The sequence below is a fragment of the Ursus arctos genome, unplaced genomic scaffold (assembly GCF_023065955.2).
Source record: "Ursus arctos isolate Adak ecotype North America unplaced genomic scaffold, UrsArc2.0 scaffold_25, whole genome shotgun sequence".
NCBI lineage: Eukaryota > Metazoa > Chordata > Mammalia > Carnivora > Ursidae > Ursus > Ursus arctos.
In genome coordinates, this window is record NW_026622930.1 from 34,141,346 (window position 1) to 34,168,676 (window position 27,331).

The window sequence follows — 27,331 nt, forward strand, 5'->3', positions numbered from 1 at the left end:
ACAAGATCTGTTTAAAAAAAAATTCTTTGGTTATGTTTTAAAAGCTTTTTAAAAGAAATGCAACCCCAGCCCTAAAAAGCAATAGTAAAATTATCATGGTTTCTTTAACAAAACAAGTAACATTCTATGAATAAATTCTGTTAATAAAACATTCTATTAATAATTCTAATAAACATTTTATTAATACAATGACATTTTTATTTTTAAAATGTATAACTGCATATTAAAAGGATTACACACCATCACCAAGTGGGATTTATTCCTGGAGTACAAGGATATGAAAATTGATCAATGTAATATGTTACATCAACGAAATGAAAGAAAAACCCACATGATCATCTCAATTGATCTAAGAAATAAAAAAGCATTTGATAAAATTCAATACCCTCTCATCCTGAAAATACTCAACAAAATAGGAACAGAAAAGAAACTACCTCAACATAACATAAGCCATATATGAAAAAAACACAGCAATCATCATACTCAATGTTGAAAGACTGAAAGCTATTCCTCTAAGATCAGGAACAAGGAAAAGGAAGCTCACTTTCCCCACTTCTATTCAACACAGTACTGGTGGCTCTAGCCAGAGCAATTTGGAGGAAAAAAAAAAATTTCAAGGCATTCAAATTGAAAAGGACAAATAAAATTATTTATTTGCAGATAATATGATCTTATATGTAAACAAACAAACAAACAAACAAACCCTAAAGACTCCACAAAAAAGCTCTTAAAACTAATAAATAAATTAGCTGGATACAAAATCAACATACAAAAACAAACCACATTTCTACACACAATGAACAATCTGAAAAGACAATTACAAAAAGAATTCTACTAACAGCATCAAAAAGAATAAAATACTTACGAATTAACTTAAACAAGGAGGCAAAAGACTTGTACAATGAAAACTACAAAACACTGATGAAAGAAATTAAGACATAAATAAATGGAAACACATACCATGTTAGTAACACTGGAAGACTTAATATTGTTAAAATGTCATACTACTCAAAGAAATCAACAGATTCAATGGCTAAGATGGGGGGAACCTGGGTGGCTCAGTAAGTTAAACGTCTGTCTTCAGCTCAGGTCATGATCCTGATCCTGGAGTCCCAGGATCGAGTCCCGAATGGGGTTCCCTGCTCGGCAGGGAGTGTGCTTCTCCCTCTGACCCTCCCCTCCCCAGTGCTTTCTCGCTCTCACTCTCTCTCTCCTATAAATAATATCATTTTAAAAAAATGGCTAAAATGGTAAATTTTGTTATGTATTTTGTTGTTATAAATACTATGTTATATATAAGTATTTAATCACGAAAAAAAGAAAAAAAGTATGACTAAAATAATCACCAAAAACTGGAAACTCCTCAAATGTCCATAAAGTGGTGAATAGATAAACCAACTACGGTATATCGCCATATGGTAGAACACAGCTCAGCAATTAAAAAAAAAAGAACAAATTACTAGTACATACAACATGAAAGAATCCAAATGCATTACGCTAAGTGAAAGAAGCTAAATTTTAAAAGCTACATACTAAATGATTCTATTTAAATGACAAAGCAGAAAAGGTAGACTATAGGGACAAAAAACATCAGTAGTTGCTAAGAGTTGAGATGAGGGAGAGGTTGACTACAAAGAGAACATGAATGAATTTAGATGATTATGAGGATGAATATATATTTATCAAAACTCATAAACACTAAAAACAAATAATTTTAATGTATGACTAAAATCTGGACAACAATCAATCCTTTAAAAGTCAGCTACAAAAATGTCCAAAAATGCTAAGATGAGCTGTTTATTTTCAGCACCAAATATGTCACACAACAATGCCGAAAGTACAATATACCATATTTAGCCACAAACTTGTTTTTACCCAGCCTCTTAAAGTACAAAACTATTAAACACAGAGTTAAACATTTTTTTTAATTTTATGCACTGCAGATTATACATTGTAGATAATGCAAAAATGTTAACTAATACGTAATTCAGTAGGGTTTAGACTGACTTGGTCTAATTCACTGCCATGTACATACATAGCTTTAAACACAAAATTATCCATTTCTCAACATATTAACTTATAATTAGAACAGGGAAATGCTGTCCACAAAATATACTAACCTGAATTTGTTCATTAATCAATCAATAAAGGCAAACAACACTTTATCTTGAATGAAAATACCACCTGGGTCATGAGTGCTCTCTTAGCAAAAGCAGCAACCTGGAACAACAAACAAACAAACAAGTGAAATTCAGCCCTACTCAAAGTTCAGTTAGAAAACCTTCAGTATTATACCATTTTAAAAATTCCTTTTTTCCGGGGCGCCTGGGTGGCACAGCGGTTAAGCATCTGCCTTCGGCTCAGGGCGTGATCCCGGCGTTATGGGATCGAGCCCCACATCAGGCTCTTCCGCTATGAGCCTGCTTCTTCCTCTCCCACTCCCCCTGCTTGTGTTCCCTCTCTTGCTGGCTGTCTCTATCTCTGTTGAATAAATAAATAAAATCTTTAAAAAAAAAAATTCCTTTTTTCCCCTTATAATATGTCATAACATGTAAAACTTTCACTTTTTAAAAGTTTTAATTTATTTATTTATTTGAGAGAGAGAGAGAGCGAGAGAGCGAGCAGGCGGAGGAGCAGAGGGAGAAGCAGGCTCCCCCCTGAGCAGGGAGCCCAAGGCAGGGCTCCTTCCCAGGACCCAGGGATCATGACCTGAGCCGAAGGCAGACACTTAACCAACTGAGCCACCCAGGCACCCCCATGTAAAACTTTTATATATTCACTTCTGTAAGCAGTATCTTTCAAATCCCAATAAAGAATAGGTTTTTACTTTATTGTAATCAAACACAGTAACGCTCAGTGTCTTAATTTGCTTCATAGTTTAGCTTGAAGTAAGTCAGCACCTACAATATTACTTTGTGAATGCAAAAATCTTCAATTTTTCTACTTTTTAACATATGGAGCAATCAGAATTATCTCTCTTTTCAGACTAATGCTCAAAATCTTCTACATCCCTCACACCACAATCAGCTCTACAACCTAATTTCTGACTATCTCCTACAGAGAATTCCATTCAAACCAATTTAATTTCCTTGTTTTTCACAGAACAATTTTGTCATTCTCAGCTGTTACCCTGCAACACACCATTCCTTCTTTTTAGAACAGGGACTTTTTCTCCCTTATCCTCTTGGTGAATCAATGCATATCCATCAATTTTCTCAAAATCCAACCCCTCCATTTCTCCCTGAGAGCTGACATAATTACTCTGTACTCCATTAATCTTTGCTACAATATGTTATTGCCTTATGACATGTGCCATCTCATGTGATCTCCTAATAAGGGCCCTATCTCTTATTTCTTTTTCTCCCTAATATCTACTACCATGTTTGGCATATAGAAAAGTTAATCATGTGATTGACAAGTGAATGGTCTTAATAAAGATTCACACATCAAATGTTCACTGAATATGTATGTGAAAGTCCCTAAGTACAAAAAACCCAAGAATAATATAGCGATACAATACAATCTTCAGAAATATGTCTTTCGGCCGACTACTTTACTGTTGTTACAACGTGAGATTTTGGATTGACATTATTACTAATTTTGAGAAGCAGTCTTTATCCAATGACATCAAAGCCTACTGAAACCAATTTTTGGTAATTAGAAATAATACTGAAGGCATCATCACCAGCTCCAGCTCCCAGCATAAAGCTAATCCAACTATTTTCACTTTAAATTCCCCAAAAAAAATCTATTCTGGGGCAGAACAGCTTATTAATAAGGACATTCAATAAATTACTCTAAGCTAAAAATAATAAGCACATTTGTATAGTGCTTTACTATTTACATGATCTCATCTGCTAGATCTGGTTGAAAAAGACAAACCACTGCTAAGTCAACTACTCTAAGGGTCCATAAACAATTCCAAAATGTCCATGAACTATAAAAATCGGCCAAGGCTCATTGTCATTCCTTCCTGCAACTTCACCCTAAAGTCTTTACCAACTTCCCACAATAATCCAGTAGTTAAGGATTTATGCTTCTAGCTATTATGGAGTAACTGGTACCAGATTTACCCTCAGACAGTAAACAACTACAAAACTAGACAAAACATATGACATAACAGTTTATGGACATTGGACAATAATTAGTGTAGATCTGCATTCCCTGAGAGAAGGAAACAAGCTAGATAAGCCCTACAAACATCTTGACTTTCTGCCAAGAGACATGTTCTAGACACCACTGCAGGCGGGGAGACTCAAAGCATAGCACAGCAATCAACTTAACTTGAAAAGACAAAGATATAAGTTCAGTAAGGGACAGGTGACAGGAATTACCGGAATAATGTACCAGAGAGGAGGGGTTATTCAGAAAAAAGCTCTAGACATCTAGGTAGGGGTCCACTTGAGTCTGACTTAATACTAATCTACATATACTTAGAGTGAAATTCCACGAGGCCAGGCAAAAAACAACTGCTGAGGAGAAGAAAAGAAAAAAGAAAAAAGAAAAAAGAAAAAAGAAAAGAAAAGAAAAGAGGAAAGGAAAGGAAAGGAAAGGAAAGGAAAGGAAAGGAAAGGAAAGGAAAGGAAAGGAAAGGAAAGGGAACAATGCAAGGTTCAAACAGAGCTGGAGACATTGGAGGTTCCAACCAACCAGAGCAGAGAAAGACTTTGTATACTCTGGATAGTAAGTAGAGACCTCAGCACGGCTAAAAATCAGTCCTAGAATAAAGACTACTCTCTAATGATCCCAAAAGAACTTAAAAACCAACCTTGAGGGGCGCCTGGGTAGCGCAGTCGTTAAAGCGTCTGCCTTCGGCTCAGGGCGTGATCCCGGCGTACCAGGATCAAGTCCCACAATCAGGCTCCTCCACTATGAGCCTGTTTCTTCCTCTCCCACTCCCCCTGCTGTGTTCCCTCTCTCGCTGGCTGTCTCTCTGTCACATAAATAAATAAAATCTTAAAAAAAAAAAAAAAAAACCAACCTTGAAGGAACAACCAGATCCTCAATTTAACATCTGTAACCAGATGATTAGCCAAATGGAAAACCTCATTATTCACAGGGCATCGGGTAAAGGACTCAGAAAGGTTCTGCCTCAGTAGTGGGGCAATTAGATTAAATGGTCCCACTTAACAAAGATTAAAAGCAATACCTTAAAGGATCAAACACTTTCCAAGTAACTTCAATACATTCCAGAAAAAGTTTCAAGAATATTTATAGGAATACAAAAATATCCGTACCCAACGAGGTAAAATTTACAATGTCTTCTTTTACATGCCTGACAAGCATCAACTTATTTCCAAGCAGGTTTAAAAAAAAAAAAAAAAAAAGTGTAAGAAAAAGAAAACAGTCATAATGAGTAAAAATATCAATCAAAACCAGCCTAGATATGACATAGTTGATAGGATTAGGAAACTAGGACATTAAAAGTTGTTATAAATCCCATATGTTCTAGAAGCTAGAAAAAAGATTAACTACATTTTCAGTAAAGACAGAAAAAAAAATCCAAGCCGAATATCTAACAATGACAACTAGAATGTTGGAGATGTTCTACCTGACACTCAGTGAATAAGATTTTCTACTCTGATGGATTCAGCGCTCTATTCCTGGTATTGTATGTGAGCTGTGAGTACTGTATTGTTCCTTCAATTCCTTTTGAGTGGTTCTTCCTAGCCTCAAGTAGTTCCCTCACAGGCATGCACTGATTAGTACGCAATTGAATTCTTGAAAGGAACCTCACCGATTAGTACTCAACTGAATTCTTGAAAATTCTCTTGCAGCTCTCTCTGCTCTGATATTCTGCCCTGTGAACTCTAGCTCCCTTGGCTCCCTACAGTCTCCCAGCTCCTTCTCTTCAACTCAGGAAGATCTCTTGGTTCCTCCCGGTTTCTACTGACCTGCTCCTTGCCTAGAAACTATCTCCAGGCTAGAGCATTCTTAAGTCTCGCTTAATTTATTTCCTGTCGCTCAGGGATCAAAGCCTTTTGCTGCCTGATGGCAAAAGTCTTAGAAACTGTTGTTTCATATCTTTTATCCAGTTAGTTTTTTTAGGGTGGAAGAATACTAATCCCTGTTGATCCATCTTGGCAGGAAGCACTATTTTAATTATTTTGAAGGGGAGCTATGAGCTAGATTAATTTTGTGACAGCACTGAATGCTGAAATTTTCCAAAAATTAGATGTATTCAATTAACACCACTCATATATTAATAAGTTATCCTAAAGCATATAATAAATGCATAATACGTGGTAGAAAAGAACAGTAACCATGAAAGTGAAATAGGCAAATACTAGCTGAGCGAAAAGAATAAACAGGACCCAGTAATCAAAAATAGTAAAAAGCTATTTGTTGGATGCGTTTTCAATAGCCAATGCAATTAATCTGAAGAGTAAGGTCTTCTACCTAAAAATGGGGACCTTGCTGAAGTTGCAAGTGGTGAAGATCAAAAACAAATGATAGGTAATTCCCAAGTTGCTTACCAAGAGGATTTGGTAATAAGCAAGAAAGGGATGCAACCCACACACCCAATCTGCCTGAGGCTGGCTCTTAACTTTTTTCATTGTTTCACTGTAAGATCTTTAGTAATCCAAGCTTGCCTATACACTAGCTAAAATGGCTTTTGATGAGGCCACTTCAGAACCTGATGTAGTCAATGAAGCGTCATCCAAAGACAGCACCTTCATCATGCATTACTTAGAGACAACCTAACATTATGGACATCAGACAGTGCAGAAGAATGTGATGCTACAGAAGGGGCAGAAAACTAAGTGCACGCAGGGTGTCATCCTTCTCCCCCGCCAAGAAACCTTTTTACACATCTCCATTTCTTATTCCATTTGAATTTCCTATAGCAAAGAAACCCATTCATGTGTATGGAATCAAATGTTTATAGTTTTTTCACACCACAGCTTTGGGAAAACTCCATTCCTTGATTTGTGTTTGCCTTGGCCTTCCTGGTGTGCAGTTACTGCTGCAGGAAAGTATTAATAGCTTCATTTCATATAAACATAAGTAAATTCTAAACACTTCTGTAGAGGACTAAAAACGTCTCTGGTATTTAAGTAATCTGAACCAGTTCTGCAAGTAATTGGGTTTTGTATTACTGTGAAGAGTAATTATCCTTTAAAGAGTATTCTACATAATTTAATTTCTATTTTCCCTCTCTTTTTTCAAGGGTTTCCTTTCAGTAAGCAACTTTTCCATGCTCTTAATGTATTCCTTTTTGGTAGGAATCCAGAAGTATGAGATTCAATGGAAAAGCATTTGACATTTCTGGGCTGCGTATCACAAACTGAAATGCCTCCTGTATCCTGTATATGAAGGAGGTCTTGTATGTCTATGACAACAGAAGTTTCCTTATTCACTCTTCATTTGCTGCTATTTAAGTTGACAACTTCCCTTCCTAATAAAAATTTAATTATACCTACTGCCTTTGTAGTTCTGGTATTCACTTTACTATGTAACAGATGTAGTATGTTGCCACTAGAATGCAAGCATTGCTTTTGGCAAGTTAAAGTGCATTGTCATTTCTTAATACACCAGAAAGGGAAAATAAAGTACACAAGTCCACACCTAAAACTTGAGTACTTTTCCATGCAGATTTGTCCACATGTGAGAGGGTGTCCAGTTTGTCTAGTATTGTTATTGAGAGAGTTGGACCACTATTGTGTGGTCATTGACTATACTTCCAAAATAGCTTTATGAAATGTTATGCCTTATTTAATAGCACATTAACATATAATAAAAAATGTAAAGAAATCCTTTTATAGTTATTATTTTTTCAACTAGTCTGAAATTAGAAGGCAAAATACTAAAATTTCCATCAGTTATAATACCATCATTCCTTTTAAATTCCCATGGTAGTTTGAATTTCTAAATCTTTTTTAACTTGCCTTACACTACCTTTGGCTGTTTTCCTCACCCCATCTCCACAAGATTGTGTACACCATGAGAGCCAAGACTATGTGTATTCATTTTTATACATTCTTTAGTGGTTTCTAACACACTGCCATCTTGACACCCATTGGTATTTAACATTTTCTGCTCACCAATATCCCTTCTACCCATCTCACAAGGATATTGCAATGATCAGAGTAATATTTGTGACAGTACTTTGCAAAATAAAAATGTTTTGCAGATATCAGATGAATTTTATTTCATTATCTATGGTTATCCCAAATCTTAGGTGGCAAGTAGTAGAATGCTCCATGGAGTGAAAATAGAACTGGCCTTCATGATCAGCATGAGTTTGATGGTGGCTCCACAGCCTCTTTTACTCTATCCCCTTTTCTATAGGTTCTAGAGTCCACTTGGTCATGGTAGGAGTCATCATCCCAACAGCATCCCAGCCCCCACATCATCTGGCATTTTTATGGTTTCCAGCACCAGCTTCAGATCTAGCTCCCAGTCTACAGTTCATGATGATTGGCGTTTTTGCTACAATCGTCTACCAGGCCCTTCCCTCACTGGATAAGATACAGAGAAAAAAATCAACAAGGCAAGAGGCTTATGACCTAACATTATCTCTGTAAAGTTGAATAAAAAAATCACTTGAGCCTTTTTTTTAAATCCCAGTATAAATATGTAACATTGCCTTAGCTGCACGTTAAGTAGGATGAGGAGCTGAGGATGTCATGATTTTCAAGATTATCGTGACTTTCAAGAACACATTCTGGCATTGAGGAAAGAATCCTAAAATAGAAATGAAGAAGAGTCTTTGAATCTACTCCCAGCTCTGAATATCAATTTACTACATGATTTTGGAAGTAACGTATCACTTGCCTAGACTTCCAGTTATTCTTCCACAAATGAAAAAAATGGAAAAAAAATTGTAATAGTCCCTTGCAGCTCTAAAATTCTGGGAGTAAAAGCCTAAACTATACCTTCTAGGAGCCATTAAAATTCTTCAGCTTATATACCAATTCACCTTTATGCCTTACTACTAAAAATGCTCTCGTCCCCATCAACATTCTAAATAACCTTGACAAGATATGATTTAAGTAATCAGTTCTAGAAGCAATTGTTTTCTTTAATCTTTAGCTTAAAAAATTTCTTTCCAGTCCAAAAACTGATTTTTGCTTCATTATTACAAAACAGAGATGTTTTCCTCTAACTCTTCACCATCAAATACACAGTGATTATAACTTCCTAATTTACTGGAAACTGAAAAATACAGCTTATATTCACCAAGTTCAGCAGTAAACTCATGTAAAATTTACTTTCCAAAACCAGTCCTAGACACCTTCAGTCCTACTACATTAAAAAAAAAAATTTTTTTTTAAGATTTTATTTATTTATTCAACAGATATAGGGACAGCCAGCGAGAGAGGGAACACAAGCAGGGGGAGTGGGAGAGGAAGAAGCAGGCTCATGGTGGGAGAGCCTGATGTGGGGCTCGATCCCATAACGCCGGGATCACGCCCTGAGCCGAAGGCAGACGCTTAACCGCTGTGCCAGCCAGGTGCCCCCAAAAAAATTTTTTTAATTGTAGAATAGTTTTATATCACAGTCAAGCTGCAACATAAAAAGACTTTCCAAACGTGGCAGACCCAGGGTCCCCTATTGTTAACATTTTGCATTACTATGGAACATTTGTCACAATTAATGAAAAAAAAGTTAATATATTATTACTAATGAAACTCCATACTTTATTCAGATAAATATGCTAAATATCAAAAAAAAATTTCAAAGCAAACTCTTAAAAAGAACAATGAAAACACAATGCGACATAATGAAAGCCACACAGTAAACAGAATACACACCGTAAACATAATAAATGTCAGAGCTAAAAACCTAGCATAATAAATGCAAAGAGCTTAACTCCTCTACTAAAAGAAAGAAAATTTTTAGATTGGCTCATGAAATAAAACCCAATCGTATATTAAAACAAGGAACATCTAAAAACAAAGTCATTAAGAAACATTAAAAAGAGAAAGATATGAGCAAAGGTATAATCGGCAAATACAATCAAAAAGAAAACAGAGGTTATGATCTTAATAACTGATAAGGTAGGGGCGCCTGGGTGGCTCAGTCATTGAGCGTCTGCCTTTGGCTCAGGGCGTGATCCTGGAGTTCTGGGATCAAGCCCACATTGGGCTCTTCTGCTGGGAGCCTGCTTCTTTCTCTCCCACTCCCCCTGCTGTGTTCCCTCTCTCACTAGCTGTCTCTCTCTCTGACAAATGAATAAATAAAATCTTTAAAAAAAATAATAACTGACAAGGTAGAATTCAGGCCAGAAAAACACCTAGCAAGACAAAGTAGGGCTTTTTTCTATGCTAAGGGACAAATTAACAATGAGGAAGATAAATCACTTATGAATACTTTTGCACCAAATAGCCTGCCACAAGTTTATAAGACAAAAATCTACAGTAGCTGTATGAAAAAATTAACAGAAACAGAGTAATAGTAGGTGAAGCTATAGAAAACCAAAGCAATGTAATCAGTAAGGTAAATTATTGTAACATATTAAACTTACTATTTTGAATTTTGTATTTTGATAGAGAAAACACTCTCTTTTCATGTGGATATGGACTATTCACAAAAACTGATCATATATAAGGTCATATACAAAATCTCAGTAAGTTCACAACAGTAAAAATATCACAAATTATGTTTTCTGATCACAGTGCAATAAAACTACATATGAAAAATAACAAAAAGCCCTTACTCCTGCAGGTTAAAAAAATGTTATCTTAAACAACTTTTGAATGAAATGGAAAAAAACAAAATTGTATACTATACAAAAAAAGATAAATTCCAAATGGGTTAGAGATCAAAATATAAAAATTAAAACCATGAAAATCCTATAAGAAAACATAAGTGATTTCAAGTATAACCTGGGAATAAGAAAAGTCAGTCCAGCATTGATTCAAAATTCAAAAGCAAAAGATATAATTTTTTTAACTGACATATTCAACAAAAACTATTTTTTAAAGTATGCATGGCCAAAACCCCCACAAAACTATAATGGCAGAAAACAAACTGTGAGAAAATACGTGGCTACTAACCACTACTGCGTACTTGAATTGTGGCCAGTCCAAACTCAGAGGTGCTGTAAGTATGAAATACACCCAAGATTTTGAAGACTTGGTACAAAGAAGAAAGCAAAATAACTCATTAATAATTTTTATACTGAATGCATGCCAATGATAATACTCATTTTTGAATATATAATTAGGTTAATTAATCATAATTAAATAAAACTATATTTTTAATTTTTTAATGTGCAATTTAAGTTTCTCGTAGCCACATGTAGCTCACATTTACCTTTCTATGAGATAGCACTAATTTATATTCTGATCCAACAATCCCCCAACTCTGTAGCCATTTTAAAGATACACTTTCACAAATACAATATAACATATGGAGGTTATCCCGATGAGACATCATTTGTAATGGAAAAGATTAGAAATATCCCAACAGGGTCTGAATGAATAAATTATAATACATTAACACAGTAGCTATTGTACAGCTATAAAAAGGTATGAAGAGGATCTCTATGTATATATTGCTCTCCAGTATATACTGTCGTGTAAATAAAAGCAAGGTACAGAACAAATGCGAGGTACACCAGCTTTTAAGGAAAAAAAGTAGATATAGTCTTATTTTTTAAAAAACAAAATAGTGGAAATACCAGAATTAATAAAAATAGTTAATTGTAAAAGGGAAGGAAGGGAAAGGGGCTAGGAGGGAGGGGATACAGGTAAAAACAAGACTTATCTAAGGACATATAATTAAATAGTTTTGATTTTTGCACTAAATGAATGTTCCACATATTCAAGAATAAAATTAAATCAAAAGGAAAAACAAAAGCCCCAAAACAAATCATTTTAACCTTATACTGTGTTGGTAAAATAACTACACACAAAAAAGATTTAAAATGACTCTGAAAGACAACACTCTGGTAGTAGGATACCTTAGTAGAATATATTCTAAACAGAAAAAGAACTACTAAAGAAATCTTGAAATTCAGCTTTATGATTTTTGATAATAGTAATTCTGGTGTTATTTGTGAACAATTTTTTATGCATGGTGTAGAATAAATCAAATAGATAAATGTGTTATTAGGAACTAAGGTATTTAGTATGGTGGGGAAAACAAAATATAAAATGCAAAAATTAAGACAAAATAGACTCTCTAATGTTAAATTTGAATTGATATATGAACTTATTTTTTTAAGAACTATATATTTCTTAGTTTTGTCCAATAAGAAATCTTAGAAGCATTGATGCCCCTGAAAAATGAACCTAGCACCCGGACCATGGTATCTAAATCTTGCTCTCATATCCAAAGCAGGGAATATATAAAGTGAGCCAGGACATCATTTTATGCCTGACATAAAGAGTTCAAGGCCCAATTAAGGCCCAAGAAAAAGACACACAGAACACACCCACACAGAGACACACAAGTAAGCTTGAATGGACTCCCACTGGCCAAATTTGAACATCAAATCAAACTCCATAAATACCTGTAAATACATAAAAATCAATGAGACCAGTGATTAAAAACACATGGAAGGGGGGGGGAAGTTCCATGTCTTATATAATAGAATACATTTGTCCAGACCAATCCTCCTGCAGGTTAACAATTATAAAACTTGAAAAAGTACAAACAATAACTATCTGAAGGCACAGGAACATGAACAGAAGCAGGCAGATTCTGGAGGGCAGTATATTCTTGGAACAAAAAAAATGGCAGCAGTAAGTGTCCAAATAAATTGTCCACAGCCTGAGGACAGGCCATAATCAGTGGTCACACAAAGAAAACAAAATTCCCACAATTCTTAAAAATACCCACAATTCTTAATTACAGTTTTTATCTCTTCCAGAATACCAGAGGAAGCTTTCAAAGCAACTACCAACACTGGAAAGTGAGGGGGGAAATCCAGAAAGAAGAGAGTCAGATAGGTAAGTCATACATCCTACTTATAACTCTGCCCAAATCTTTGGCAGACCAACTGACTGACCAATGAACTGCATATATGCAGGACAGAAAACAGCTAATGATTGGGGGGGGAAAATAAAACAAAACAAAACAAAACAAAAAAACCCAACTGACAACTCAACTGCTTCCTAAGATACAGAGTTTGTAGTATGAGTATAACCAAATTAATTGCCTGCTAACACAAAGGCATCAGCCCTTTTATAGAGGAATGTAGTGGAATTCCATAACGTTCATAACAAAGACTATAATCCAAATTTATTTGACACACAAAGGTCAAGAAAATAAGACCAAACAACAAACAAAAAACTATGAAAATACCAACCTTATAGAATCAGATGTTAGTATCAATAAACAAGGATTTTAAAAGAGCTATTATAATTATGCTCAATGATAAAGGAAAATATGCTCATAAAGAAATAGAAACCACAGAAAAACAACCAAATAGAAATTCTAGAAGGGTAAGAGTATCTACAATAAGAAAAACATACTGGAAATGACATAGGAAAGAGTCAGTGAACCTAAGGTTAGATCGATAAAAACTTAACTTTCCCAGAACTTACTCATAACTGCAAGTGTGTACCCCTTGACCAACATCTTATTTCTGCCATCCCCCAACCCCTGGTAACCACCATTCTACTCTTTCTAGTTCAGCTTTTTCAGATTCCACATATGCAATTTAAGTACCTATACTGTATGATATACAGTTATTTGTCTTTCTCTGACTTATTTCACTTAGCGTATAACGCCCTCAATGTCCATCCATGCGGTCACAAATGATAGGATTTCCTTCTTTTTCATAGCTGAACATTCCATTGTATGTATATTATGTAACACTCCCCTTTATCCATTCATCCACTAACAGTTATCTTGGTTATTGTGAATACTACTGCAAAGAACATGGGAGTGCAAGTATCTCTTCAAAATCCAGTTTTCAGGGGCGCCTGGATGGCTCAGTCGTTAAGCCTCTGCCTTCGGCTCAAGTCATGATCCCAGCCTTCTGGGATCGAGCCCCGCATCGGGCTCCCTGCTCAGCAGGAAGCCTGCACTCCCCCCTGCTTGTGTTCCCTCTCTCACTGCCTCTCTCTCTGTCAAATAAATAAATAAAATCTTAAAAAAAAAAAAAAAAAGATCCAGTTTTCACTTCCTTGGATATATACCCAGAAGTAGGATTGCTGGATCATACAGTAGCCTATTTTTAACTTTTTGAGGAACTTCTGTACTGTTTTCCATGATGGGTGTACTAATTTACATTCCCACCAACAGTTCACAATGGTTCCCTTTTCTCCACAGCCTTGCCAACACTTGTTAGCTCTTGTCTTTTTGGTAACAGCCATTCTAATAGGTGGAAGTTATATCTCATTGTGGTTTTGATTTATATTTCCCTAGTGATTAGTAATGTCAAGCATCTTTTCATGTAAGTAGGCCATTTGTATGTCTTCTATGGAAAAACATCTATTAAGTTCCTTTGCCTATTTTATAACTGGATTAAAAATTTTTTGCTATTAAGTAGTTTAAGTTCTTCATATATTTTGGATATTAAACCCTTATCAAATATATGACTTGGAAATATTTTCTCCCATTCCATGGTTGAGGTAAGTTCCTTCTTCTACACTCAATTTGTTGACAGTTTTTAACATGAAAAGGGTGTTGTGCTTTGTCAAATACTTTTAATGCATCTAATAGGATGATATGATCTTTATCTTTCATTTCATTAACTTTGTGTGTCACATTTATTGATTTGTGTATGTTGAATCATCTTTGCATCCCAGGGATAAATCCCACTTGACCATGGTTTATGATCCTTTTAACACACTGCTGAATTTGTTTGGTAATATTTTGTTAAAGATGTTTACATCTATGTTCATCAGGAATACTGGTATAATTTTCTTTACTTTGTAGTGTCCCTGACTGGCTTTGGTATCAAGGTAATGCTGGCCTTGAAATATGTGTTTAGGAGTATTTCCTCCTCTAAGAGTTTGAAAAAGATTGATATTAACTCTCCTTTAAACGTCTGGTAGAATTCACTAGAAAAGCCATCTGGGCCTAGAGTTTTATTTGTTGAATGGTTTTTCATTACTGATTAAATCTCCTTACTAGTAATTGGTTTGTTCAGATTTTTTATTTTCATGGTTCAGTCTTGGTAAGTTGTATGTTTCTGAGAATTTATCCATTCTTTAAGTTGTCCAATTCGTTGGCATATAATTGTTCATAACAGTCTTATAATCCTTTGCACTTCCATGGTATCAGTTATAACATCTCTCTCATTTCTGATTTTGAATCCTCTCTTTTTTTCTTGGTGAGTCTAGCTAAGGGTATATCTATTTTATCGTTAAAAAAAAAAAACAGTTCTTAGTTTTACTGATCTTTTCTATTGTCTTTTTAGTCTCTATATCATTTATTTCCACGCTGATCTTTAGAATTTCCTTTTCCCTACTAACTTTGGGTTTAGTTTGTTCTTCTTTTTTCTAGTTCCTTGAGGTATAAAGTTAGGTCATTTATTTGAGCTCTTTTTTCTTAATGAGGGTGTCTCTTGCTATGAACTTTCCTCTTAGAACTATTTTTACTGTATCTCTTAGGTTTTGGTACGTTATATTTCTATTTGCATTTGTTTCAAGGTAATTTTTTATTTGACTGGTTGTTCAGTAGTATGTTATTTCACCTCCACATACCTGAATTTTCCAGTTTTCTTTTTGTAACAGATTTCTAGTTTCATACCATTGTGGTCAGAGAAGATGCTTAATATATAAAAGCTATTTTGTATGACACAATAATAGTAGACAAATGATACCATATATTTGTCATATTGCATAAAATATACAACACAAAGAATGAGCTCTAATGTAAACGATGGACTTTAGTTAGTAATAATGCATTAATATTGGTTCATCAATTATAACAAATATGTCACTCTAATATAAGATGTAAATAACATGGAGGGAACTAGGGAGCGGTGGGTGTAATATGAGAACTCTGTATTTTCTGACAAATTTTTCTGTAAACTTAAAAGTTCTCTAAAAAATTAAATATTTGTTAAAAAGATGCTATAAGCAAAATTAAAAGACAGATGAAAAACTGACAGAAAATATATACAACATACATTACAGATAAAAATCTAACATCCCTAGTATAGAAAGAATTCTTAAAAGCTGAGAGAAAATGAAACCCAAAACCTGATAGGGAAATTGGCAATAGATAATTCACAAATAATAAAATATATTAAAACTGCCCTTAAACATACAAAAATGTTCAACCTCACTCATTACGTTGACATACCACTTTTTACCTACCCTCCAAGTTTTAAATATAATATTCTGCTGCCAAAACTACAGGAAAACAGGTACTCTCATAAATTGCTGGTGATAAGGTAAACTGATGCAATGCTAATGGAAAAAAATTTAACAATATCTAATAAAACTTATAGGTTATTACCTCCTGACTTAGCAATTTCACTTCTAGAAATTTACCCTAAAAAAAAAACCCCAAAGTATATAAACATATATGCACAAAGTTATTCATTGCAGCATTGCTTTTAATTGCAAATTAATGGAAAAACCTTAAATGCAAAAAGTCCTAAATTGGAGCATGGCTGAATGGACTACTACATCCACACAATCAAGTACTATGCAACTATAGAAAGATGAGGAAGATCAGTGACTTCCAGGATATATTAAGAGAAAACAGTAAAGGGCAAAGAATATTTATTGTATGTAAACTTTCGAGTATAAAGGGTAATTAAGAAAATATCCATGGATCAGAATAAAATTTAAAAAAAGATTTAAACAAGAAAATTAAAAGATTGGTTACCAGCAAGGAATGTGTATCAGTATTTGTGGCTGCTGTAACAAATTACCACAAAACTGGTAGCTTAAAACAAATTTACTCTTAACAGTTCTGAAGGCCAGAAATCCAAAATCAGTTTCACTGAGCCGAAATTAAGGTGTCAATAGGGTCTCACTCCCTTAGGAGTCTCTAAGAAGGAATCTGTTCCTTGTCTCTTCCAGCCTTTGGTGGCTGCCAACATTCCTTGGCTTGTAGCTGCATCACTACAATCTCTGCCTCTATGATCATACTGCTTTCTCCTCTTCTATGTCAAGTCTCTCTCTCTGCAAGTCTCTCCCTCTTACAAGAATATATGTGACTGTATGTAGGACCTACCCAGGGTAATGTCTCCATCTCAAAAGCCTTAACTTAATTTAATCACATCTACAAAGACCCCGTTTTCATATAAGATAACATTCACAGGTTCCAGAGATAGTATCTGCATGTCTCATGCATGTCTTTTAGGAGGTCATTTTCCAGAGGGTATATGAAAATGGAGTGGAAGAGATGGGGGAATGACATTTGAGAATACCTTTTTATATAGTTCTGACTCCTGTTAATGAACTCCTGTAGTTCTCAATCATATGAGTGTTTCACATACCAAAAAAAATACACTGAAATCAACAAGTATGGAAGAGGGCTAGCTCTTATAATAGTATGTATACAGAAGGAACCAGACCTAAAAGTATTTCACATAATTAACATATCACCACTGAAAGAAAAGGGGGAGAACTAACTGAAATGACTTTTTTTTTAAAGATTTTATTTATTTATTTGTCAGAGAGAGAGAGAGAACACAAGCAGGGGGAGCAGCAGCAGGCAGAAGAAGAAGCAGTCTCCCTGCTGAGTAAGAAGCCAGATGCGGGACTCAATCCCAGGACCCTGAGCATGACCTGAGCCGAAGGCAGATACTTAACAAACTGAGCCACCCAAGCTTCCCCTGAAGTAACTTTCAGGCACACTATTTTGTCTATACTCTCGAGCTGAAAAAAAAAAAAAAAAAAAACTAACATTAGTGTATTTTTACCACTGGAATGGGTTATCAGTTTTGAGGTTATCTTTTATGCACTCTAAGATTCATTGAATAAGCAAATGTATTGTAAATAATCAGAGCCAGGTGTCTCACTGTCAGCAAAAGGAATTAGGAATACTTGAAAAGTTAAGTTTGGAATGAATCCTGGGGTACTGGATTGAAAAAGGAGCTATCAACTTGAGCTCAGTTACAGATATACATACATAGAAATATAAATGGATATGAATGTGTCAGCCTGTATATTTTCCTAACAATGAGCACAACAACCAGCACCCAGACCTTTTATCTAAATACTCTTCTCCACTAAGAGGATTGAAACTTCTTGGAAAAACTGCTGATTTCACCTCAGCGGCTGGGAGAATAGTACAAGACAGACCCAGAATATCTTGTGCCAGAAACTAAGGAAATGCTCCAAGAATCATGGAAATATGTCGTAAGAACACAGGAGTTGGCCTGAAGGGACCAGATCTACGACAATCTGAGAATCAAAATAAATGATAGTAATTTGAGAGCACTAAGTAAAAATAAGAACCTATGTGTATGTACATGTTAGAATGTCAACTAATTAAAGGAGAAACCACCATTTGGCAACCACCATATTAATAATACTGATTCAATCAAAACCCCTCAAAGGAATGCCAAAGTAGTTAAGGAAAGTCTGATGAGAAACAAAATATTTACATAGTCTCAAGTATTTCCTCACAATATACTTACTAATTGCAAAGGAAAAAAAAATAGTGAACTGTTAACAGTGAAGAAAACTGGCAAGTGACCCAAGTTAACGTCACTAGTAATGGGACAAATCAACATTGTGTGTCTCCAATAGAACACCCTGAGAAGGACACAACATCACTACTGGGTAGCCCTGCAAAAAATGCATAACTTGATTCTATGAAGATGAAATATTAAACAAACCAAGGGACATTCTACAAAATAACTGGGCTACACTCCTCAAAAAAGTCATTGTTCCTAAAGAAAGACAGAGGGGTGCCTGGGTGGTTCAGTTGGTTAAGCGTCTGCCTTTAGCTCAGGTCATGATCCTGGAGTCCCCAGATCAAGCCCCACATGGGGCTCCCTGCTCAACGGGGAGCCTGCTTCTCCCTTGGCCCCTCACCCACTCTCTGTGCACTCTCGCTCTCTCAAATAAATAAATAAATAAATAAATCTTTGGAATTTGATCCTGGACTGGAGGAAATGTTTTTTCTTTTGCTATATTATTTGGTCAATTAGTGAAACTTACATTCATATACTGAATATTTAATAAATATAGATAAAGTAAATGAATAAGGTTTATAGAGAATGTCCTTAATTACTTCTGGAAACTGCTCTGAAATTTCATAAATAATACACATTGAGTTTTCAGAGGATCATGTCTGCAACTTTCAAACACTTCAGAAAAAAATATGTATATAATAAAAAGAAAATTATTAAAAAATTTGTAAAATATTAACATTTGGGGAACACAATGAAAGAGAAGAATACTTTATATTATTCTTATACCATTCATTTTTGCAAGTCTGAAATTATCTTAAAAATAAAAACTTAAAAAACTTCAAAGGTCACTAGGGTAATGATTTTGAGATTGGAAAAAAGATTCCAAGGAACTGACCCAGGACCAGCTAGAGGGTGGAAAAGACTTTGCCACACTCTAAGGTCCAAAATTGTATAGCATAGCAGGGTAGGGACTGGAAACATGTCTGTCTACGTCTGCCTTGGGTCTTACTCAATCCCAGCTCCAGCCAGTGCCTCCCACACCAGGCATACTCAATAAACATGTGTTAAGTGGATGAACCCACATATAAATAACAACGAACAATGATAATCTGCATGAGAAAATGAACCAAGCTATTTAGAAATAAGTCCTAAAGATAAAAATTAAGTTTCTACACATATTTTAGCAACAGAATCTTTTTCTCTACTAAAATCTTAAATGGAACCTTAGTGCAGGAAAACAAAGTGAAGTCACTCCAGTTTTAATGTGGATCTGAGGAAGATTTGGAACCCCTCAACTTTTCTTCACCCGGCATCAAGAATCCAACACCAATTTTTTAAGATTCAAGAGCTCTGAGAAGGTAATTTCTTTTCTGAGAAGTTAATTTAAAGATAGTCTTATTTTGAAGCTCTAATACTAGCCTCCACTGATACAAACTTTTCCTTGCTTTTTCTAAACCTTGATCCAAAGAATCACTCAACTCCAAGGCAAAATTATTTTCTTTTCACTGTTCTAAGCTTTAGGACCTGTTAAATAATCAATACCCAAAACCGGTTCTTCTCAAGAACCTTCAACTACCTGAATTCCATTAAAACACACAATAGCTTAAAGCTATGAAATTTATCTCAAAACAAAAAAGTTGAACAGGAAAATCCAGATTTAAAAAAATTATCAGTAAAAACTAATCCTCCCCAATAACTAAAAGATATATCCACCAACTGGTCTACTGCATATAAAGTATGATGTACAAGTCCACTGGGGTACCCAAAATCCCTTCAGGGATCCACAAGGCCAAAACTATCTTCATAATAACACTGAGATGATATTTGCCTTTTCACAGTTAACATTTGCATGCACAGTGTATGCAAAGGTAGATAAAATTGCTTGTGCCTTAGAATGAATCAAGGCAACTGGCACCAAACTCTATTACTAGTCATTATGTGCTTCAATGGTTGGGGGGGGGGGGGCGGGGGGAGCAGTAAAGGGGAGCTAGTTTAACTTAAAATTTTTTATTTTTAAAATTCTCATGCTTTGAGAATGCATCTTCTTAATAGTCTGTGTACTGAAATGGAACTATGCATAAAGCATTTCTGTGTGTACCAAAAAACAATAATTATCTTGAGGAAAACCACTTATAGGATTGGTTGAGCTACAAGCTGAAAGAGCCACATTCCGTGGGATACTGTTTTTACTTGAAAGAACTCTGGTTCTCCAGACCTGGGTATTCGGCAGACATTTTCTTAAAAATGAACAAAGTCTATCTTTTTGTGTGTATGTATGTGAACATACCATTTAAAAACATACGCTCCCCACCTGCAGCGTTCCCTGCCAGGGTAGCTTCCTGGCAGGGTCACTTTTTAATCCAAAGCCCCTTGTACTGCTCCACCTCAAAGCTGTCACAGAGCTCTGGTTCCTCCTTATTCTCTCTGCGCTGGGCCTCACATTTCGGAACCAGGCCTACCTCTCCTCTGGGATCAGGGCATCTGGGTCCACTGGCCATCTCAAGCACTCGTCGTGGCTCGGAACAGGGAATGTGGATGGTGGAGCTGTCCTGCTTGACCAGGAACACCTGGTAGAGGTGTGCATAGGCTTGTTGGTACACACGTGTGAGCAAGGCTCTGTTGCTGTCAGCCTGCCAGGAGGACGAGCACAAGTGGCAACGTGCAGGGGGCAGCCCCCATTAAATGTGCTGCCAGAGCAGGCTGCGACATTGTGTTGGGGCAGCCTAAGACCAAGACACCTAGACTCCACCTGGTTTCTGAGTGTAGCAGTCACTTGGCCTTCCTGCACATAGCGGGGCATGTGCTCCAAGCAGGCGGCCCATGGTGGCCATTGCTCCTGAGGGTCGCAGTGTCAAGTGGAGGCTCACAGTTAGCCACTGGCCTGCTATGTGACCTGTCCCCCTCACTGAGCTCTGGGGCAACCTCAAGAATCAGTGTTCTGGCCACCACTGGCTAATATGGAGCACAAGTGATGGAGGCGAGGCAGTGCATACCGTCACAGTCGACCCAGTGCCCTGTCCTCCTGCAGTATCCAGTAAGCCTATCTTTTTTTTTTTTTAAGATTTTATTTATTTATTCGACAGAGATAGAGACAGCCATCGAGAGAGGGAACACAAGCAGGGGGAGTGGGAGAGGAAGAAGCAGGCTCATAGCGGAGGAGCCTGATGTGGGGCTCGATCCCATAACGCCAGGATCACGCCCTGAGCCAAAGGCAGACACTTAACCGCTGTGCCACCCAGGCGCCCCTGGTAAGCCTATCTTTTAAAGTGACAGTTTCCAATGATAAAATTCCAACTTTCAATTTGAGAAAATATGTATTCATCATCATGAGCTTAACATTTTACCTTTCTAATGAGATTCGTGGTGCTAATAACAAGTGATTTTTTTATACTGTATAATGAAATGTGTCATGTCAACATTTGGAAGATCCGCATAACTCAGTGAAGCAATATTTTCCAAATGACCCAAGCTTAATGTTACAAAATCATGCCTGGATTAAATATCCAATCAATGTACACAACATAGCCACGGATTTTAATGTAATAAAGTAAAAAGGTTTAACTGATATAGTTTCAGATTTCACAATTTAGAAAACTACCATTTGTCAGGTCTTGACGTAGTATCAAATAGGATATCCACAATCATCTAAAAAGCTACAATTACCTCTCTTCCAAATATATATGTATGTGAGGCCATATTTTCTTCATATACTTCAACCAGAACAATATATCACAATACACGGAATGCAAAAACAGAAGTAAAACTCCAGACATCTTCTGCTAAGCCAGACATTAAAAAAATTTTACAAAAATGTAAAACAATGCCACTCTTCTCATTAACTTTTTTGTTTGGGAAATTATTTATTAAAAAATGCTATTTACATAAATATAATGGGTTTATTATTGCTATTTTAAATGAATTGTGTTAAATTTTTTGGTTTTAACTTCTAATGTGGTAAATATCAATATAATCTAAAAAATCAAGTTTCTCACAGTCCCCCTCAATAAATTTTAAGAATGTAAACTGGAACTTAAGAACAAAAGTTTGAGAAGCACTACTACAGAACTGACTGATTTGTTAGAAAACTTCCTCTAACTGCTACAAAATAAGAAAGAAGAAAAAATTGACTGTCATTATTACAGCATAGCTCCATTCAATTCAGTACAGGTAAAACAAATGTTTTTAAAATACAACTAACTAAACACCTCTATTTATCTTAAAATATTATTTTCCCTCAGTAAATAACCAAACTTACTTTTTTCAAATAACAGAAGGAAATTTTAGAACTTATTTTCTCATCATGAATTTCTCTATTCCCAATGTATCATTAATGTTGAAAAACACTCAATGATTTTGGATGGAATGGAATACTTTTAAAACCTCAAAGAAGAAAATAAAATTGTCAGCTCTCCCTACTTATACTGATATTCAATGCATACAGTACTACTAGTTAGTACTGCTGAGAATAGAAATAATTCTAAAATTCAAAACCATTTACTTCGCAGCTGTTAAAATCACCTTTTAAGATCCTCATAAAGCTATGACGAGTGAACAAAGTTCATAAAGCTATGATGAGCTAACAAAGTTTATCATATTTTCAGGATAAGAAGAAGCTATGTAAATAAAATACCATCAAAAATACATTTTGGTCTTAAAAAAATGCACACTACTTAATTTTCACTGATATTGTAATTACTGCCTATCAGTAAAATACCAAGAGAAAATTTAACATACTAACTGAACTGAGATAAAAAAGACAAATAATGAGATTCTTTACCTCCTTAGTTACAGAGATTGGAAGAGATTTCATACCAGCAGATACTGCAGATGTGCAGAAGAAGGGACTTTGTTTTTGCCAAATTGAGACAGAGTCTACAGAAGATCTGAGGAGCCATATACAGCATTTAGGTTATTTGGCAGTAATTATTGAAAGGCCACAATTTTTTTATTTTTATTTTTTTTAGTATTTACTATGTACCAGCCATCGTTCTAAGTACATTTTTCTTACATGAGTTAATTCATTTGCTTTTCAAAACCCTCTAAGTTCATCTCTACTTTATAGAAGAAACTGAAACACGACTTGCCCAGTGACACAGAAAGCTAAGTGGAAAAATGGGATTTGAATCCAGGCATTCTGTCTCCAAAACCTGGACCTTAAATGACTACTATATCATATTGTCTCTCTTGTGATAAGCGCTAAGGTGAAAACCAATGCTTTCAGTGACTACCCAGGTTATCAATGATAATGGACTGCTTTTAATTTTTACTGAAACTCTCTCATTGTCTCTGACACTGTGGATGACTCTCTTTCAAACACTCCTGCATTGATGCTTGATTTTTTGTTGTTCTTTTCTGAATATATATTTGCTGGTCTTTTTAACAAGTATTTGTTGGACATCTACTAACACTCGGGCATTATTCAAAGTGCTGAAGTACTGCAAAAAACAAGAGTCAAGAATCCTACTCTTCTGCCTGTCCTTTTAAAAAAATAAGAGTTGAACTAAAGACTGCAAAAAAGTTGACATCAGCTTGATTTCAGTGGTAGATAATGTCTGCTATATGATTTACTGTATTTTTAATATGTGAAATGTTTCTTAGTCTTAAAAAAATCTCAGTAGAGACTATTGGACTATAGGAAATGGGAAAAGGAACGGGAGGAAAAGGAAGGAAGGGAAAGAAAAGTCGGGAGAAACAGATGGCCTGAGGAGAAGAAGTAAGGAGAAAGGGGTGAGAAGAAGGGAAATAAAGGGAGAGGAAAAGCCAAGGAAGAGTAAATAACTTCCTAACTATACCTTCCACAAAGGTGGCCAGACATTTTAAGTATATGATAATCATCAATAAATTTTCTCTAGGCATCTGATATTTACCATGGCCTAGCCAAACATCATTGCTTAAATGAAGCATTTGTTAAGCGGAACTTTCTCACAAATTATTTTCAGTGTTTAAGGCCAGGAACATTATTTTTGCTTAATTGTGCTTAATAGCTTATTAACCTGAAACTGGACTACAAACATACTATACTAGTTCAACTTCCATACTTCTACCATCAGAGGTTCACAGAAGAACAACTACCAAATTCATTTACATTCTAAGGTTTCTACTTCACTTTCATTGAAATAGCTTTAAAGGTCAGTATTGGCCACTGATAACCTACTCTGAATTTCAGAAGTACATATGCATTTCAAAAGTTTACTATTTCATAACGGGAAATAAAAATTGAGCCAATATCTCCATAAAATAAGACTTCCCGCTAAAGCAAATATTACTATACTAAATAATAATTTGAAAAATAAACGGCACATTATTTTATTCATTTTTACTTGCTACTTGAGCTTTCATTGATAGACAAGTACTTAATAAGTGCTTTTTATGAGCATTACTAAAATGTGAGAATTAAAATAAGCCATCTTATATTTAACATAGCCAAAGAGATATCTACATATATTATCACACCTACTTACCATTACACCTTTTAAAACATAATTCTATGCCGTAGCTCAGTGAAATGCTCACTTTAATGCGTGTCAAGTTACTAAAGAAATAACTTCAAGGAATTAAAGATCTAATGGTATGCTATTTAGTGTATAATGTGTACCAAGTGCCTTGACTAAATTAGCACTTTACATAGTACCTACTGCTAAATCATTTAAAAATCTCACAACCACCCTGCAATTACCATCTCCATTTTACAGGTGAAAAAACAAATTCAGTTAGTAAATGGTAGGGTTAGAATTTGAACTCAGATCTGACTCCAAAACCATAGCTTCTTCCACTCCACCAAGTTACACAGATTAAAATTTATAGTATTCTCTCATTCATTAACAAAATATCAGTAGTACTATCAGTCTCAATTATACAACAATGTAAATTATCTGCTGTACACTGTTTAATCCCAAACTTAGATGTACAATCCTTGATGAATACAAGCTAGTAAATGTAGCAAATATTTCATGCTTGGCACCTGACAAGCAACGATATCCTCCTGTATTAAAAACAGGCAGGCTGCCATGAATGAACATGCTATTCCAAAACCTATTCAGAACTTAAAATGCACTTTCCTTGTATATGAAAACAATGCTAAAAATGTTCATTCTAGGGCACCTGGGTGATTCAGTCAGTTAAGTGTCTGACTCGTGGTTTCAGCTCAGGTCATGATCTTGCAGTCGTGAGATTGAGCCCTGAATGGGGCTCCCCACTCAGCATGGAGTCTGCTTCAGATTGTCTCTCACTCTACCCACCCCCTGCTCTCGCTCTCTGTCTCTAAAATAAATAAATAAAATCTTTAAAAAATAAAATAAAATAGGGGCACCTAGATGGCTCAGTTGGTTAAGCATCTGCCTTACGCTCAGGTAATGATCTCAGGGTCCTGGGATAGAGCCCTGCATCAGGCTCCCCGCTTAGCAGGGAGTCTGCTTCTCCCTCTTCCTCTGACCCTCCCCCAGCTCATGCTTGCTCTCTCTCTCTCTCTAATAAATAAATCTTTAAAAAATAAATTAAAATAAAATAAAATAAAATAAAATAAAATAAAACAAAAACGGTCATTCTGTTCCCAGGCCAGCCAATATTTAAATAGTAACTTAACAACAATATGTAGCTACCATTTATAAGTACAGGAAAATACACATGCATGTGTCTAGGTGTATGTGGGGAGGAGGGTGGATGTATTAATATTCTGAGCTCTAAATTGTGATCTCAGGAATTCAAGTGCCTCCCTGTTTGTCAGTGAGACCAGAGATGTCCATGACACCCATGACAGCATGGCAGCTTTGCAGAGAGGCAGGGATTCACCAACAGAATCAAAGTTAAAGAGAAAAATCTGAACAATCATCTAAGAGACAGCATTCCTCTATATAGAGATCAGTCACTTCCCAGACAATTTCTGTTCTATAGAGCACTTAAAGTATTCATAAGTCAAGGACAAACTATATTACAAGTTAATTTGGTGTACTGTAGCAAACACATTTTTATTTTCCTTTTTGTCTATTTCTACTTGAGATGCAAACTATAAATACAATGCTTAATCACCAATTTGGCAAACATTATGATTTAAATTATTCATACATGCAACTATTATCTCTACATTCATTTGCAAAAGGAAATCTATACTGCCAAGTTAGTTAATTTTTGTTACCCAGACTGTTGTTGGGCTGCTTTGACCCACCAATTAGTATATATATGCCTTGTAGTTGGTTTTACCTTGATATTAAGTAAAATATAATTAATTAGTTGAAAATACATAAACCCAATAACAACAGTAACAGCTGAAATTCCAGTTTTATCACATTCTTATTGTGTGATCTTGGGCAAATCATCTAATACCCCTATACTTCAGTTTCCTCATGTGTAAAATAGGAAAGTAATATTTAGCCATGATTATGAGCAAAACATAGTTTAAATGTTTAGCAAAGTCACAACTAACCAGTATTATTTCAATAGACGAGTTACTGCCTATTCAAAAATGTGACCCCCCCCAAATTCTTTGTACAGAATGATTATAGTACTAATTCTTTTAACATAAAAGATTTTCTGATATCAGTTACCTTACACGAATTCTTTAAAGTTAAAAAAAATCTAATAGAGAAAACATCAAATAGTAATTACATAGGCTTATTTATTTAAGCTTATTTGCAAAAGCTTTATAAAGCAGACATATATTCGGTTTGTATGTCTACTGTTTTACTATTTAACATAAAGTAAAATTGACTTTTTCAGGGGAATACAGTTCTATGAATGTTAACACATATAAACCACCACCATACTCAGATACATAACAGTTCAATTACACCAAAAAACTTCATACTCTTTCTCTATACTCTTAAATTATAT

The 27,331-nt window shown here is 35.3% G+C and overlaps 1 protein-coding gene across 21 annotated transcripts in view; it reads right to left on the bottom strand.

The window, feature by feature from the left end:
• Positions 1 to 27,331, bottom strand: part of FUT8 (fucosyltransferase 8) — a 282,852-nt gene that overhangs the window by 234,093 nt on the left and 21,428 nt on the right. For 5 of the 21 annotated variants that reach the window (XM_057318427.1, XM_057318424.1, XM_057318426.1 and 2 more), the window contains one exon: positions 2,121 to 2,220. The exons of 14 other annotated variants lie outside the window; for them this stretch is intronic. In XM_057318427.1, coding sequence (XP_057174410.1) covers positions 2,121 to 2,134 — 14 coding nt within the window. In that variant the 5' untranslated portion in view covers positions 2,135 to 2,220. Of the gene's footprint in view, positions 1 to 2,120; positions 2,221 to 27,331 lie in introns of those variants that run through there. 2 more of the 21 variants (XM_057318418.1, XM_057318419.1) reach the window with 2 other exon arrangements.